At 31.9% G+C, this 11,561-nt stretch overlaps 1 protein-coding gene across 1 annotated transcript; it reads right to left on the bottom strand.

The window, feature by feature from the left end:
- Positions 1 to 627: 627 nt before the first annotated feature.
- Positions 628 to 2,009, bottom strand: DES-1-LIKE (fatty acid desaturase family protein). The gene is made up of 2 exons (XM_078960818.1): positions 1,884 to 2,009; positions 628 to 1,455 (listed from the first exon to the last, which is right to left on the bottom strand). Exons 1-2 carry the CDS (start codon positions 2,007 to 2,009, stop codon positions 628 to 630), a joined length of 954 nt encoding a protein of 317 aa, XP_078816944.1.
- Between the last annotated feature and the right edge of the window lie 9,552 nt (positions 2,010 to 11,561).

Genomic DNA, 11,561 nt, shown 5'->3' with positions numbered 1-11,561 from the left:
AGAATTTGTTCATCTTTGTAATTGTGAGATAAAGAAGAATGGTCGTATGTTGAAGACATAAAAGAGATTGTTATGGATGTAGATCATATTTGAGTTTACTTTGATTGAACCATGTAAAATTCAGGTATTGTGTGATTGTATAAATATGCAATTCTACATGACTAAACTATTTCAAGTCATTAGTTAAAAGTGAATTGATACCAATTATTCGTACAAAGACCCCTACATATATTCATAGTTATTTAAAAAGTTACTATAAGATTTCCAATATAATGCTATAGGTATATCTTTTGGTTATGCTTGCAATATAAATTGACATTTTTGTTCATTATAGAAAACTACATGCTATTAGCTTTAATTCACACGATTATATACTCTAACCATAAACCAAAGACAAACTTTTTGAGATTTTACTTAGTAAAACATGCATGATTTTGTATGGTTTTTTGTTTCAATTTTACGAGATAAACCTTTTAAGACTAAGGAATTGGAATCATATGCAAGTCAAGCATTTCTTAAACTTTTCATATTAAATATCACAAACCAATTCTTAAAATGATCCCATCGGAAATGTAACCTTCATCACTAAAAAAATGTAAGGAAAACACTAAAAAGAATGCAATTTTCCTACTTGTTCTTTGTGGAGAGGGTTCTCTTCATCCTGCTAAATGGTCCCAAAGAATTATCTGCTATGTAAGAGTATATCACATGGCTCCAAGACCTATAAGAATCTAAGTTTTCATAGTATTCGGGTGCGATTTCCCTTACTTTATGAAGCCTACAACCTGGGATTCTTGGAAAATCATGGTGCTCGTTATGGTACCCTACGTGCCATGACATTATATTTAACGGACCATAATACGAATACGTCTCCTGGCTTTCTTTCTTGTCGAATATGTAGTGCTCGGAGATGAAATGCCCCGCCATCGGGTGCATTCCACCTCCAACAAACGTTGAAAGGATCATGTAACAGAAAGATCTCCACCCCGAGAAGCAAATCATACAAGCATCAAGGCCGATTTGGATGATAAGATTCAAGAATTCCCATTTTCCAGGGCATTTAGGGTTGACTAGTAATGGTCTAAGGGCGTAAAAGAATAGTTGTAAGAGTACCCATATGCATTTAGTGACCATGTTTTTTACCAGGCGTGCTTCTATTATGGTAGGGATGTCTGTGTCAACCCCGTCAACACCTTGGTAACGGTGGTGTTCAAGGTGGTATTTTTGGAAAGTGACTGACATTGGTACCCCAATAGGGAGGTTAGCGAAGATCCCAAGGCAACGGTTATAGAGCGGATTAGAGAAAGCAAGATTGTGACTTAGTTCATGAATGGCTAAGAAAAGATTGTGGTTGAGAAAAGATCCAAAAAAGTAGGCCACCGTGAGTATCTTCGTCCACCCAACGTCGTGGAGGTATACGGCAGTGCATAGTTGAAGCGAAACAACAAGAGTTACCTATGAAAAAACATCAAGAAAGATTCTTTAATTACGTATGGATATACTTAATTTAAAGAGTGTAAGACTAAACAAAACACAAACAAAATCAAGAAACCCTAACTTCAGAAACCCAGATTCATTAAGAAAGTCAAGAAACTGAATCAATCACGTAGAGAACGATTACAAACAAAAAACCTGATACAAAAAGTGTTGCCAAACTGTAAATCATTGTCAAAAAGTAGTTGAAGAAACCTTAAATGCAGATACGCATATTCATGAGACCGCATCAAGAAATCATTAGAAACTCTTTCGATAAATAAAAGAACGACCATGCAAACTTTACTGTGGTTAATTTCTTGAATAAAGATCATAATGATCTCATCTGATCATAGGGCTTAAAACTCGTATGATAAGAAGAAAGTGAATGAATGGATAGAGATGAATACCTTGAGGAGAGCCCATGGATCAGGACCAAAGAGTTGTCTGATTTGGGGATATCGGGCGAGGATCTGACGACGGCGAGAAGCATGTGGTTCATCTGAATACGACCAGAAAAACTCATTCGCCACCATCGTTGTGGCTTTTGTGTCCTCTACTTTCTTTTTCCGGCAATAGTGATCCGTCTCTCCTGAATCTTAGTCCAATGAGCTGTGTACATTGAATGTTTTAAGTTTTTGTGCAGACTTATTTATGATGATCCTCATTTCCTCACCGTTTTTTTAGTGTGGCATGTTGATCCTTTGGTTCGTTACTTTCAAGTGCCTATATTATAGCAACCCAAAAAATTAAAATTAAAATAAATAAATAAATAAACAAATAAACAATAAATTAATTGTTATTTTAACTTGATAGATTTTAAGAGTTGAAGGTAAGAATATTAATAACTAGTTTAAACTCTTTATCTTAGACATCTACTTTAATAAATAAAAAATAAAAAATTAATTGATGTTTTTATTTATTTTGTTATATGATATTTTGTGGTTATTTTTAATTAGTTTTTTCTATATGGTGTTTTGTTGTTTTTTCTTTTTATTAATATATATATATATATATATATATATATATATATATATATATATATATATATATATATATATATATATATATAACAATTGCAATATTGAATTGATATTAATTTCTTTAATGTTAATTTTTCTTCTAATTTTAAAATTTCTAAATTAAAACCGAACTAAAAGTAAGATTTCAATCGTTCGTTGTACTACTTATCCATATAGAAATTTTAACCAAAAAAAATTCTTTTCTTTGTGTTCTTTTCTACGTGAGGAAACAATAATCAAAGCAAAAAGTTTTTTTTCATTTTGTTTTGAAACCATGTTAGGAACAAACTAAACCTCTATATTTTTTTGTTTCTTTTGTAAATGTCGATAAACCCAAAGAAAAAAAGTCCAAGATATTTTTTGCTTTATCTGTTCGATAGCACAACCAAAGACCAAAAAATTAGTTTACAATTTTCTCCCGTTAATATACGTATCAATCAAAATTAAACATTTTACTAAAAACTAGAGGGGTTTCCTGCCCGTTGTGCGGGGCCAAACGTGTCGTTTTGTGAGACAAATAATGAAGTACAATGCGTAAATTGGTATCCACATTAAAGTATGTTGCTATTCTGTGTAATTTGCCAGAAAAACGCTATAAACATTGATCCAAAACGTAAGCTTTTGTTGGCGTTTAATTTTCAAAGGATCAACTCATGGACTCCTCCTGAAGAGTTTCGACCAAAGCCAACCTATATACACGATTCTAAAAATTCTTATTAAAGTCGGTCAGCAACGGTACAAACTCAGGCAACAGTTTTATGTCATGGGAAAACATCATTAGGTGCAAAATCGTCCATATTGGATAATTTGCATACAATGGGATGTAATTTTTTATTTTTATTACAAAACCTTTAGTGGAAGTAACCAACATCTAACAGAAACCAGGAAGTGTGGAAATGAAGATCAAGATTCATACGAACAAATTCAGATGGAGATGTATCAATATTACATTTGATTTTGTGTTGAGGTGGGTGGTTCCGAACTCCAGTCGCTTGAAGAAGTTCCAAAAAGGGAAGAAACATCTAGGAACAATATTGAAGCTCTGTAAAAAAAACACAATACAAATCATCAGAATACACAAAAAAGAGGACGAGGTGGAGAAGTTGTAGGTGGAACTTACTGGTTTCTTTAAAGTTGTCAAATTTTTTATCGGCATGAATCAGTGTATAAATGCGACAAAAAAAACATTCCTATAAAATAATGTGTACAAACATCAAAATTACATTAGAATAGAAGTCAATAAAACATTTTCACATTATAAACCCCTATAACTAGTTAAAACAAAAATGAATATGTAGAAAGCAAATAATGGTACCTTATTTAGTGTTTAAGAGGAGATTGAAGATGTTTTCCAAAACAACATACATGTACTTTGTAGCTTCCATAAATCTAATGCAAACCACTGAATTTAGTTGTACAACACTCCTTTATATTAAATTTGATCCCTGGGTTTATATGTACAAAAACACTAATTAAAAGGATGTGCACAATAAAAGAATCCAAAAGTAATTGTGTGAGTACACATCTGGAATCAACTAAAACATAAAATCGAGAAAAGAATAGCCTAAAAGTTATAGAAAGTTAGTTATATAAAATATGAATATGACATATCCTAACTAAACATATAGTAATGAGTAGCGGGTCATGGATTTGATAGATCTAACGTGACCAATGGTGGTTAACAATCGGAAGCAAATGGCTAAGAATGAGAGAAAAAGATGAAATGACTTTTCAGTTAAGGTCATCGTGATCATAAACTTACTTCATGAAGCCTTGATCACCAAAAGGGAAAAATAGTGTTTATGAACCTATAATCATGCAATCTAAATTTCAAAAAAAAAGGGAAATTGAAACATAATAGGAAAGAAAACTGAACAATGTGTCTTAAATTTTTTTATTGCCATTCAAAACACACTATAACCTGGAATTCATTTGTTGGGTTGATTTTTTTTATTAAATTTCATTTAATGAAAATAATTGAAAGTACATTGCTATTTGTTGTAATTGTGTTTGTTCCAAGTAAAATGACATTTTTTTGTCCTTGCGTACATCTGATATTTACGATTTTGGTCCCAATAACAGTCATTTTTCCTTGGAATATGGACCAAAAATCATAAAGAAAGGATCACATTTGGTCCAAATTCCAAGGTTTCATAATGTTTTACTCCCTTTGTTTAATAATTTTTATTGCAAGCCAATGAAACATGTATACAATTTTTGAAATTAAATGTATAAAAGTTTAATTCTTACCATATTGGGTTGTTTCTGTAACTTACAACTTACAGAGGCAAGTTCTTGAGGAGCCATTGATAGCTGATGATTTCTTTTAGGTTGATTCTCTGCAAGTAAACTGATGCATACATTAACTGGCATTGTTATTCTTAACAAATAAGAAAGGTGCGTTATAAGGGTTGTTTCGTTTATAGAATGTTTTCAAAGGAGCTAAAATCTAAGGAAACAAAATTTTGTTGCCAGAAAATAGAATGGAAGGCTGAAGGAGAGACGGGCAGAGTTTACTTTTGAAATATTAAGTACTTTTAGGAGAAAGGAAAGGTTGTATAAACACTTTCCGAATAGAACTACAGCCCCTTCATCATTGATTCCTGATGGTGCAACAAATCTCTTTTATATAACCAGATCAAATCATTACTCCCTGAACTTCTATTTCATACTATAATTTTCAATATCACATTATTCATTGTCAACTCATGAAGCTTTAGATGTATTTTCACAGTAAAATTGTTTAAAAGAGACTTATGGTTATAATAATTGTCTCAAAAGAGTTTTTTTCTTGGGCTTCTGATCCTTATGTCTGCATCTATTATATTCTCTTGGAACTACAAAATCACAATCAAAATCAAATATCCAAAGTAATCACAGCTGAATAAACTCCACACTTAATAAAAAAAAAGATTTTTAGTTATTACCTATGGTGAAGTACTGAACATAAACCACCTACATTGTGAACAGGGGATTTAAAAACCGAAATCAATATAAACCAAAATTGGTAACCGTAACTCTATAAAACAAAATAGACGTGAAGTGCAGTTACTAATTGCAGAGAGGGTTGATGTGGTCATTTGTAATTTGAATTAAATCCCCAATTCAATTAAAACATAAATCAAAAATTACAACTGCAAATATAATGAATGTTAGTTTCAACTCTGCACATGTTTATTACTATAGATTTAGTAACTAGAAAAGACAACGAAAATAAATTAAAATTTAATAATGTGCTCACATGTCACAATGATTTCAAACTTTTCAATTGATATATTATAGCCATAACGGGTGTTTCCATTGGCTTTCCATGCAAATTACTACGAAATAAATTATATATGATTAAAACTTACAACTCCCAACAAAAAAAGAAGTAAAAAAAATACTTGGTCTGAACAAAATAACACATTTACCATATTATTCCACTAAAGAAGAATCAAAAAGAGTGATTTGATAATATTAGTAGTTCGTTGATGTTATTGCTTATTAAGTGTTTACCTGAGCTCTTTGTTTTGCTAACCATTGCTCTAAGTACTTTATTTATCATTTGACTAAGTGCATCTCATCATTACTGATATGAAAATCCAAATAGACATAGATACTCTGTTTGCAATTATATGTTGTCAAGCATGGTTTCTCATGCCTTTGAGACCATGTATTGTACTCTTGTTATGGTACCTCCATCTCCATAATTTTGTCATTAATTCTTTGCAGCCAACAACTATTGATAAGCATTTTGCATTAGATCACAAATTTAGAATAGACAACAAAAACAAATTGCAGACATGTGTGGAAAGGAACATAAAAAATAAAATACATGTTGATAAGAAAACATGGAAAATAAAATATTGGTCATGATGTTATTGAATCCAAGACGATTTAATTTTAAAACTATTTAGTTTCTAATGTTTAGGAGTTCACATGTGTAAAGTCCACACCTTTAACCATAATTGACCTTTTCAATTTAATTGTTTCAAATGTTCTATTTTAATATCATAACCACTTTCACATCTGCTGAAATGCAAATAATAATAATAATAATAATAATAATAATAATAATAATAATAATAATAATAATAATAATAATAAAAAATAAATAAATAAATAAATAAATACATAAATAAATAAAATTAAAAAATGTTAGAATTCACATATCTACGATTGTAGGTCAGTTGAAAAAAAAAATAAGGCTTGTGAAAACTAATCGTTAGAAACTTGTAAACTAAATACTTACTCTTCTTCTCCATCTAAGGAAGTTTGGTCTTTGTATATCCTTCCACTACCAACAGACAATCTAAGGTATGTCAGCTTCAACATTACTCCCAAATCGTGTTTCGCTCCTCAATCTATTCATAATGTTCTTTTTCTTCTTAGCAGACCTTCAATCAGTGGCAAGTGATGCCCTGAATAGACTTACAATAACCCTCGTCTTCAGATATAGAGTGGATTGATATCTAACCATTAATACGTTGATTCTCCATTCCTTAACCACTATTAACACATACGATGATTAATATCAGAAACATACAAATCATGTGTAGAAACCTATAAAATTGATTCTTTTAAACATTTCATTGAACACATAGCATGCCAAATTGACCTAAAAATATACTGGGATGAAATTGCAATACCTGTGCAAGTAGCTTTTAGATTTCTGGTCCTAAGAATGGGGGAATCATATTGAAATCATCTGCAAATTAATAAAATACATGACTTAATAGGAGGAATAACCATTAATATGTTAATTCTTCATTCCCGAACCATTATTGTCATATAATTGTTGGATTAGTGTCTAAGTCCATAACTATTTTGGTATGTACTTGACCCGATGGTGCATGGTCATTTTGGGTTGCCTTCACCAAAGCAACTTGATTGGAGAAATAAATAGAGAGAGAGGTTATTATGATTTATTAATATGTTATAAGAATAATATATTAAAGGAGAAATCATATATGTTTAATTAATATTGGTCAATAATTAATTGGGAATTAATTTTGTGATCAAGTGTAATTAATTAAACTAGAGGGGCTGAATTGTAATTATGTGATAGTTACAAAATAAGGTAAGAATTATCTTATTATTAGGGTGAACGAATTTGAGGTTATAAGGCCTTAGAATTCGACTATGATAGGGATTCAAGGATTATCTTATGGGTTGCTTTGTGGATAAGCAACTAGATAAGGATAATCTCTACACCTATATAAACACCCCTTGGGTCATGAATTCGTGTATCCATTCCCAAGAAGTCCTAAGGATGAATTCTAACCTCTCTCCTCTTTCTTTATACCTTCTCCATTTGCTCTTGGTGTTTGTAAGCCATTAGAGGAGTGACACTTGTGACTCTAAGCATTCCAAAGTCAATTCAAGGAGGAATTGGGATTGTTATTACTACATAACAATCAAGGTAATATATTAAACCTAATTATATGTTAATATCGATTTCCATATGCTAGAATTAGGGTTTATAGTCTTGGATTCAAAGCATGTACAATAGTGAAACCTAGATCCAAGCATTAGGGTTTGTATGAGCACATAGGATGTCTTATGACCAAAACCCATAAGTGGTATCAAAGCCTAGGATGGTTTCAATTGTATTGATGCATTGTATATCTGAAAAATTCGATTTTTGGTGTTCTAGAGGCTGGACTCGCCGAGTCCATAGCTAAACTCGCCGAGTCCAGGGTGACTCGACGAGTCCAGACTTGACTCGACGAGTCAACTCGTCAGATAATGCTTATCTCGGGATTTCTTGCTGTTTTTGCATATGGATAGTTACCTTATCATGTTAGATCAATTAATAAGATAATTGTTTCCTTATAAGATAATTGATTAATTATTTTGAGTAAATTGATAAATTGTTTTGCAAGAAATCATTAAATAAATCAAATATGGATAATTATGTGATTAAATGTTAATTTAAAATTATTTGTTATTTGATCCTTGTTGTTATGAAAAGTTTCATATTTTCCCCTTTAGGTTTTATAGTTTAAATTTGAAGCCAAAAGTTTTGAAGTTTTGAAATTTAAATAGTTAAAACCCTAATGTTTTGAAAAAGGTTTCAAAACTTGCCCTCAAGTTTTGGAATTTAAAAGTTGATTAAAAGTTTAATTAGGAATGTTAAATTGTAAAACCCTAGTAATGTTTTGAAAAGTTCAATTTACACCCTTATGGTTTTATTAATTAATTAAGGTGTATAATTAAAAGAAGTTTAATAAATCCATAAAAGTTTAGGTTCGCAATTTAATTGAATTAAAAGTATAATTGTTAAATTTGACCACCTAACATTTTAAAAGTGTAAAATGCACCCTATACTATATATAACATTAAAAGTCTAACATTATATATATATATATATATATATATATATATATATATATATATATATATATATATATATATATGTATGAGTAAAAGTAAGTTTTACCGTTAGTAGGCCTCATTCACGAAGCTGGTCTATAAGGGGTGTTTAAGGAAATTGCCTATAATATGGCGATTGAATGGGTATCCACTCTTACCCACCGCACTCTTGACTAGTGGAGGGTCGTTAGACGAATGGGTAGGATAGAACGAAACCTTCCATTATAAGTATAATGAAATACAAAGTAACGAAATGTTTTTCAAATTCCCAATCTTAGTTACTTAGGAAAAAGTGAATTGATGCAATTCTATGAAATTACACTTTTTGCCCTTGCGAAGACGTTAGTGGAGCGTGTGTGGTTTAACGGCACACTAAATGGTTCTAAACAAAGGTAGCAAAGGGTGACTCAATGTTTGTCATAGTTCGGTGGAGCGTGTGTGGTTTACCGGCACATCGAATAGGTGACTGTAACATGTGAGGACACCATGTAAGTTTGCATGGTTATTCACACCCGCTTTGTGATCCTCGGCATCCCAGTCACAAACAAGAGGGGCATATCGAGATTTAAACATGCCATTGAAAGTTCAATGAATCTCAAAGGATCTAGGAGTTTTCATAGATTTAAAACTTAAATTTCTTTTTCGTTTTTCATGGTGGAAATTAGTGAATCGTCATTCACTTACCTTCAAATATTCTGCAACTAGATTACGGCATCCCTTTTCTAGGTTGTAGCGTATTGTGTTGGGTCCTAGCCTTGGTATCTCATTTGGGTGATTTACAAAGGACTCAATCGATCAACTAACTTGAATTTGTTTTCTCCCGTTTTGTAGATGTTAAAGTTCGACAACTATGGTCTTCCCAAATCACGTGGAACAAGCATTCCACATGAAGATGATATTCCACGATTTGATCGAGGAACAAGAAATCATGCTTCACTTCCTCCTCCTCCTCCAATTATTCTCCCTAACCCACAAGATTGTAAAATTGAAAGGTTCAATATCACTAACGCCCTATTGGAAATGAAACATGAAGATGGTAAATCCGTGTGTGCCCACGTTCTAGGAATGAAATCACACATTGATAGGTTGATTATGTTGGGTGTGTCATTTCCCGATGAGTTGGCTGTGAACTGGGTTCTGCAATCACTCCCTGAATCATATAATGACTTCAAAATAAAGTATTATATGATGGATCATGACGACAACCTCATTGACCTAACTTACATGCTCATTGCTGCTGAATCAGAAATGATTTGGCGAAGCAATGGAGCATATTTGTTGGGAAAGTCAACCGACCATGCTTCCGAGGACGTTCTAGGAGAACCGACCTGCGTTTTCTGCCAAAAGAAAGGGCGTTGGATACAAGTCTGCCCAAAGAGCCTGAAGAGTCCAGAAAATGGGAGAGTCAAAGTGTATGGCTGCGCTTCAGGTAAAATCCACTATCTAACTCTGTTAAGTTCCTATTCATTGATCCTTAATACATGATGTGATAAGATTGCATTTGAATGTTTTGCAGGATCGGTGAAAAGAAAGGAAGCTTGATAAGAGAGCAAGATGAATCTAATCACAAGAGATGGATCTTGATCGCATGGACTTGAAGATTGGATTTTGAGCTTAGAGAGTTATGATAGAGTTGTTAGAATTTTTCCTTTTACATAGTTTTCAATAGGTTTTGCATTGTAAGGACAAATGTTTTTCCGCTGCTTTTATAAATAAAATAAATTTTGTTTGACTTATTTATTTATTTGTTTACTTCCTTGCAATGAAATCGTTATGAAAATTGATGTTTGCATATTTCTACAACGAATGGATATGATTCTTAGTTATGTTATTTATGGAAATGTCGAGAATTTACCAAATAGGGAGAGTTTCGCATCGCCCAAGTTTCAATTGGACAAAAACTTGGAATCATGCAACTTGGTTGCACGATGAATGAGAAATTTCATATTTGGAAATTAGACAAATTCCTTGACAAAGTGTCAAGTAAAGGACTAGGAGATCGTGTACACAAAGTTGTGTGTTGATCAAGTTCACCATAAGAGTAACAAAGATATTCGTCATGATTTACTAAAGGCTTAGTAAATATGATTACACTTACAATATTAAGTGTAATTCTGAATTGATTAAAGGGTTTAGATCAATAGTAGAACGAATAAGAAGAATCAAGTAGGCAGAAAGATAAAAGTTTCTCCATTCTAAGAAGAAGGGAGAGTAGCTTTTATGCTTTATAATGGGTCTTAATGATTAAGAACCATATCTCAATTGATCCTCTAAGTAAGTCTTAGTACAATTGTATATTTAAGAAGAGGAATCAAGGATTGAAGAAATGGTTAAATCAAGAAGTCTATCATACTTCGTTCCAATAACAAGTCTTAAAGGTAAGATTGTGACAATGAGTAAAAGGTATTAAAGGTTTATAACATTCATCAAATGTGGAGAGTTGTGATATCTTGGATAAGACAAAGACCAACTAGGACCAATTTATGAAGTGTTTTGATAAAAGCTACACTAACTCTTGAATATTTGTTTGTCAAGAAATAGTTAATGACAAGAGAATCTTATATGTCAAGGAGTCAATGGGAGTCTTAATGGTCTTGAAAGGTTTCAACAACAAATCAAAGAAACCTTATCGATCATCACTAGCACACAAGTTAAGGTTTACAACCTATCGTGTTGACAATATTTTGATTCTGTGTTGTTCCAATTGAG

This window comes from Lactuca saligna, chromosome 1 (genome assembly GCF_052625555.1).
Source record: "Lactuca saligna cultivar CGN05327 chromosome 1, ASM5262555v1, whole genome shotgun sequence".
Taxonomy (NCBI): domain Eukaryota; kingdom Viridiplantae; phylum Streptophyta; class Magnoliopsida; order Asterales; family Asteraceae; genus Lactuca; species Lactuca saligna.
This window is presented reverse-complemented; position numbering and strand designations above follow the sequence as displayed.

What these genes read in the sequence shown, in the direction of transcription:
- DES-1-LIKE (XM_078960818.1), bottom strand. Translation starts at nt 2,009, where the DNA reads ATGGTGGCGAATGAGTTTTTCTGGTCGTATTCAGATGAACCACATGCT. An exon ending in ATCCATGGGCTCTCCTCAAG is followed by an intron (nt 1,456 to 1,883) that starts GTATTCATCTCT and finishes GTTTTTTCATAG; the next exon opens with GTAACTCTTGTTGTTTCGCT.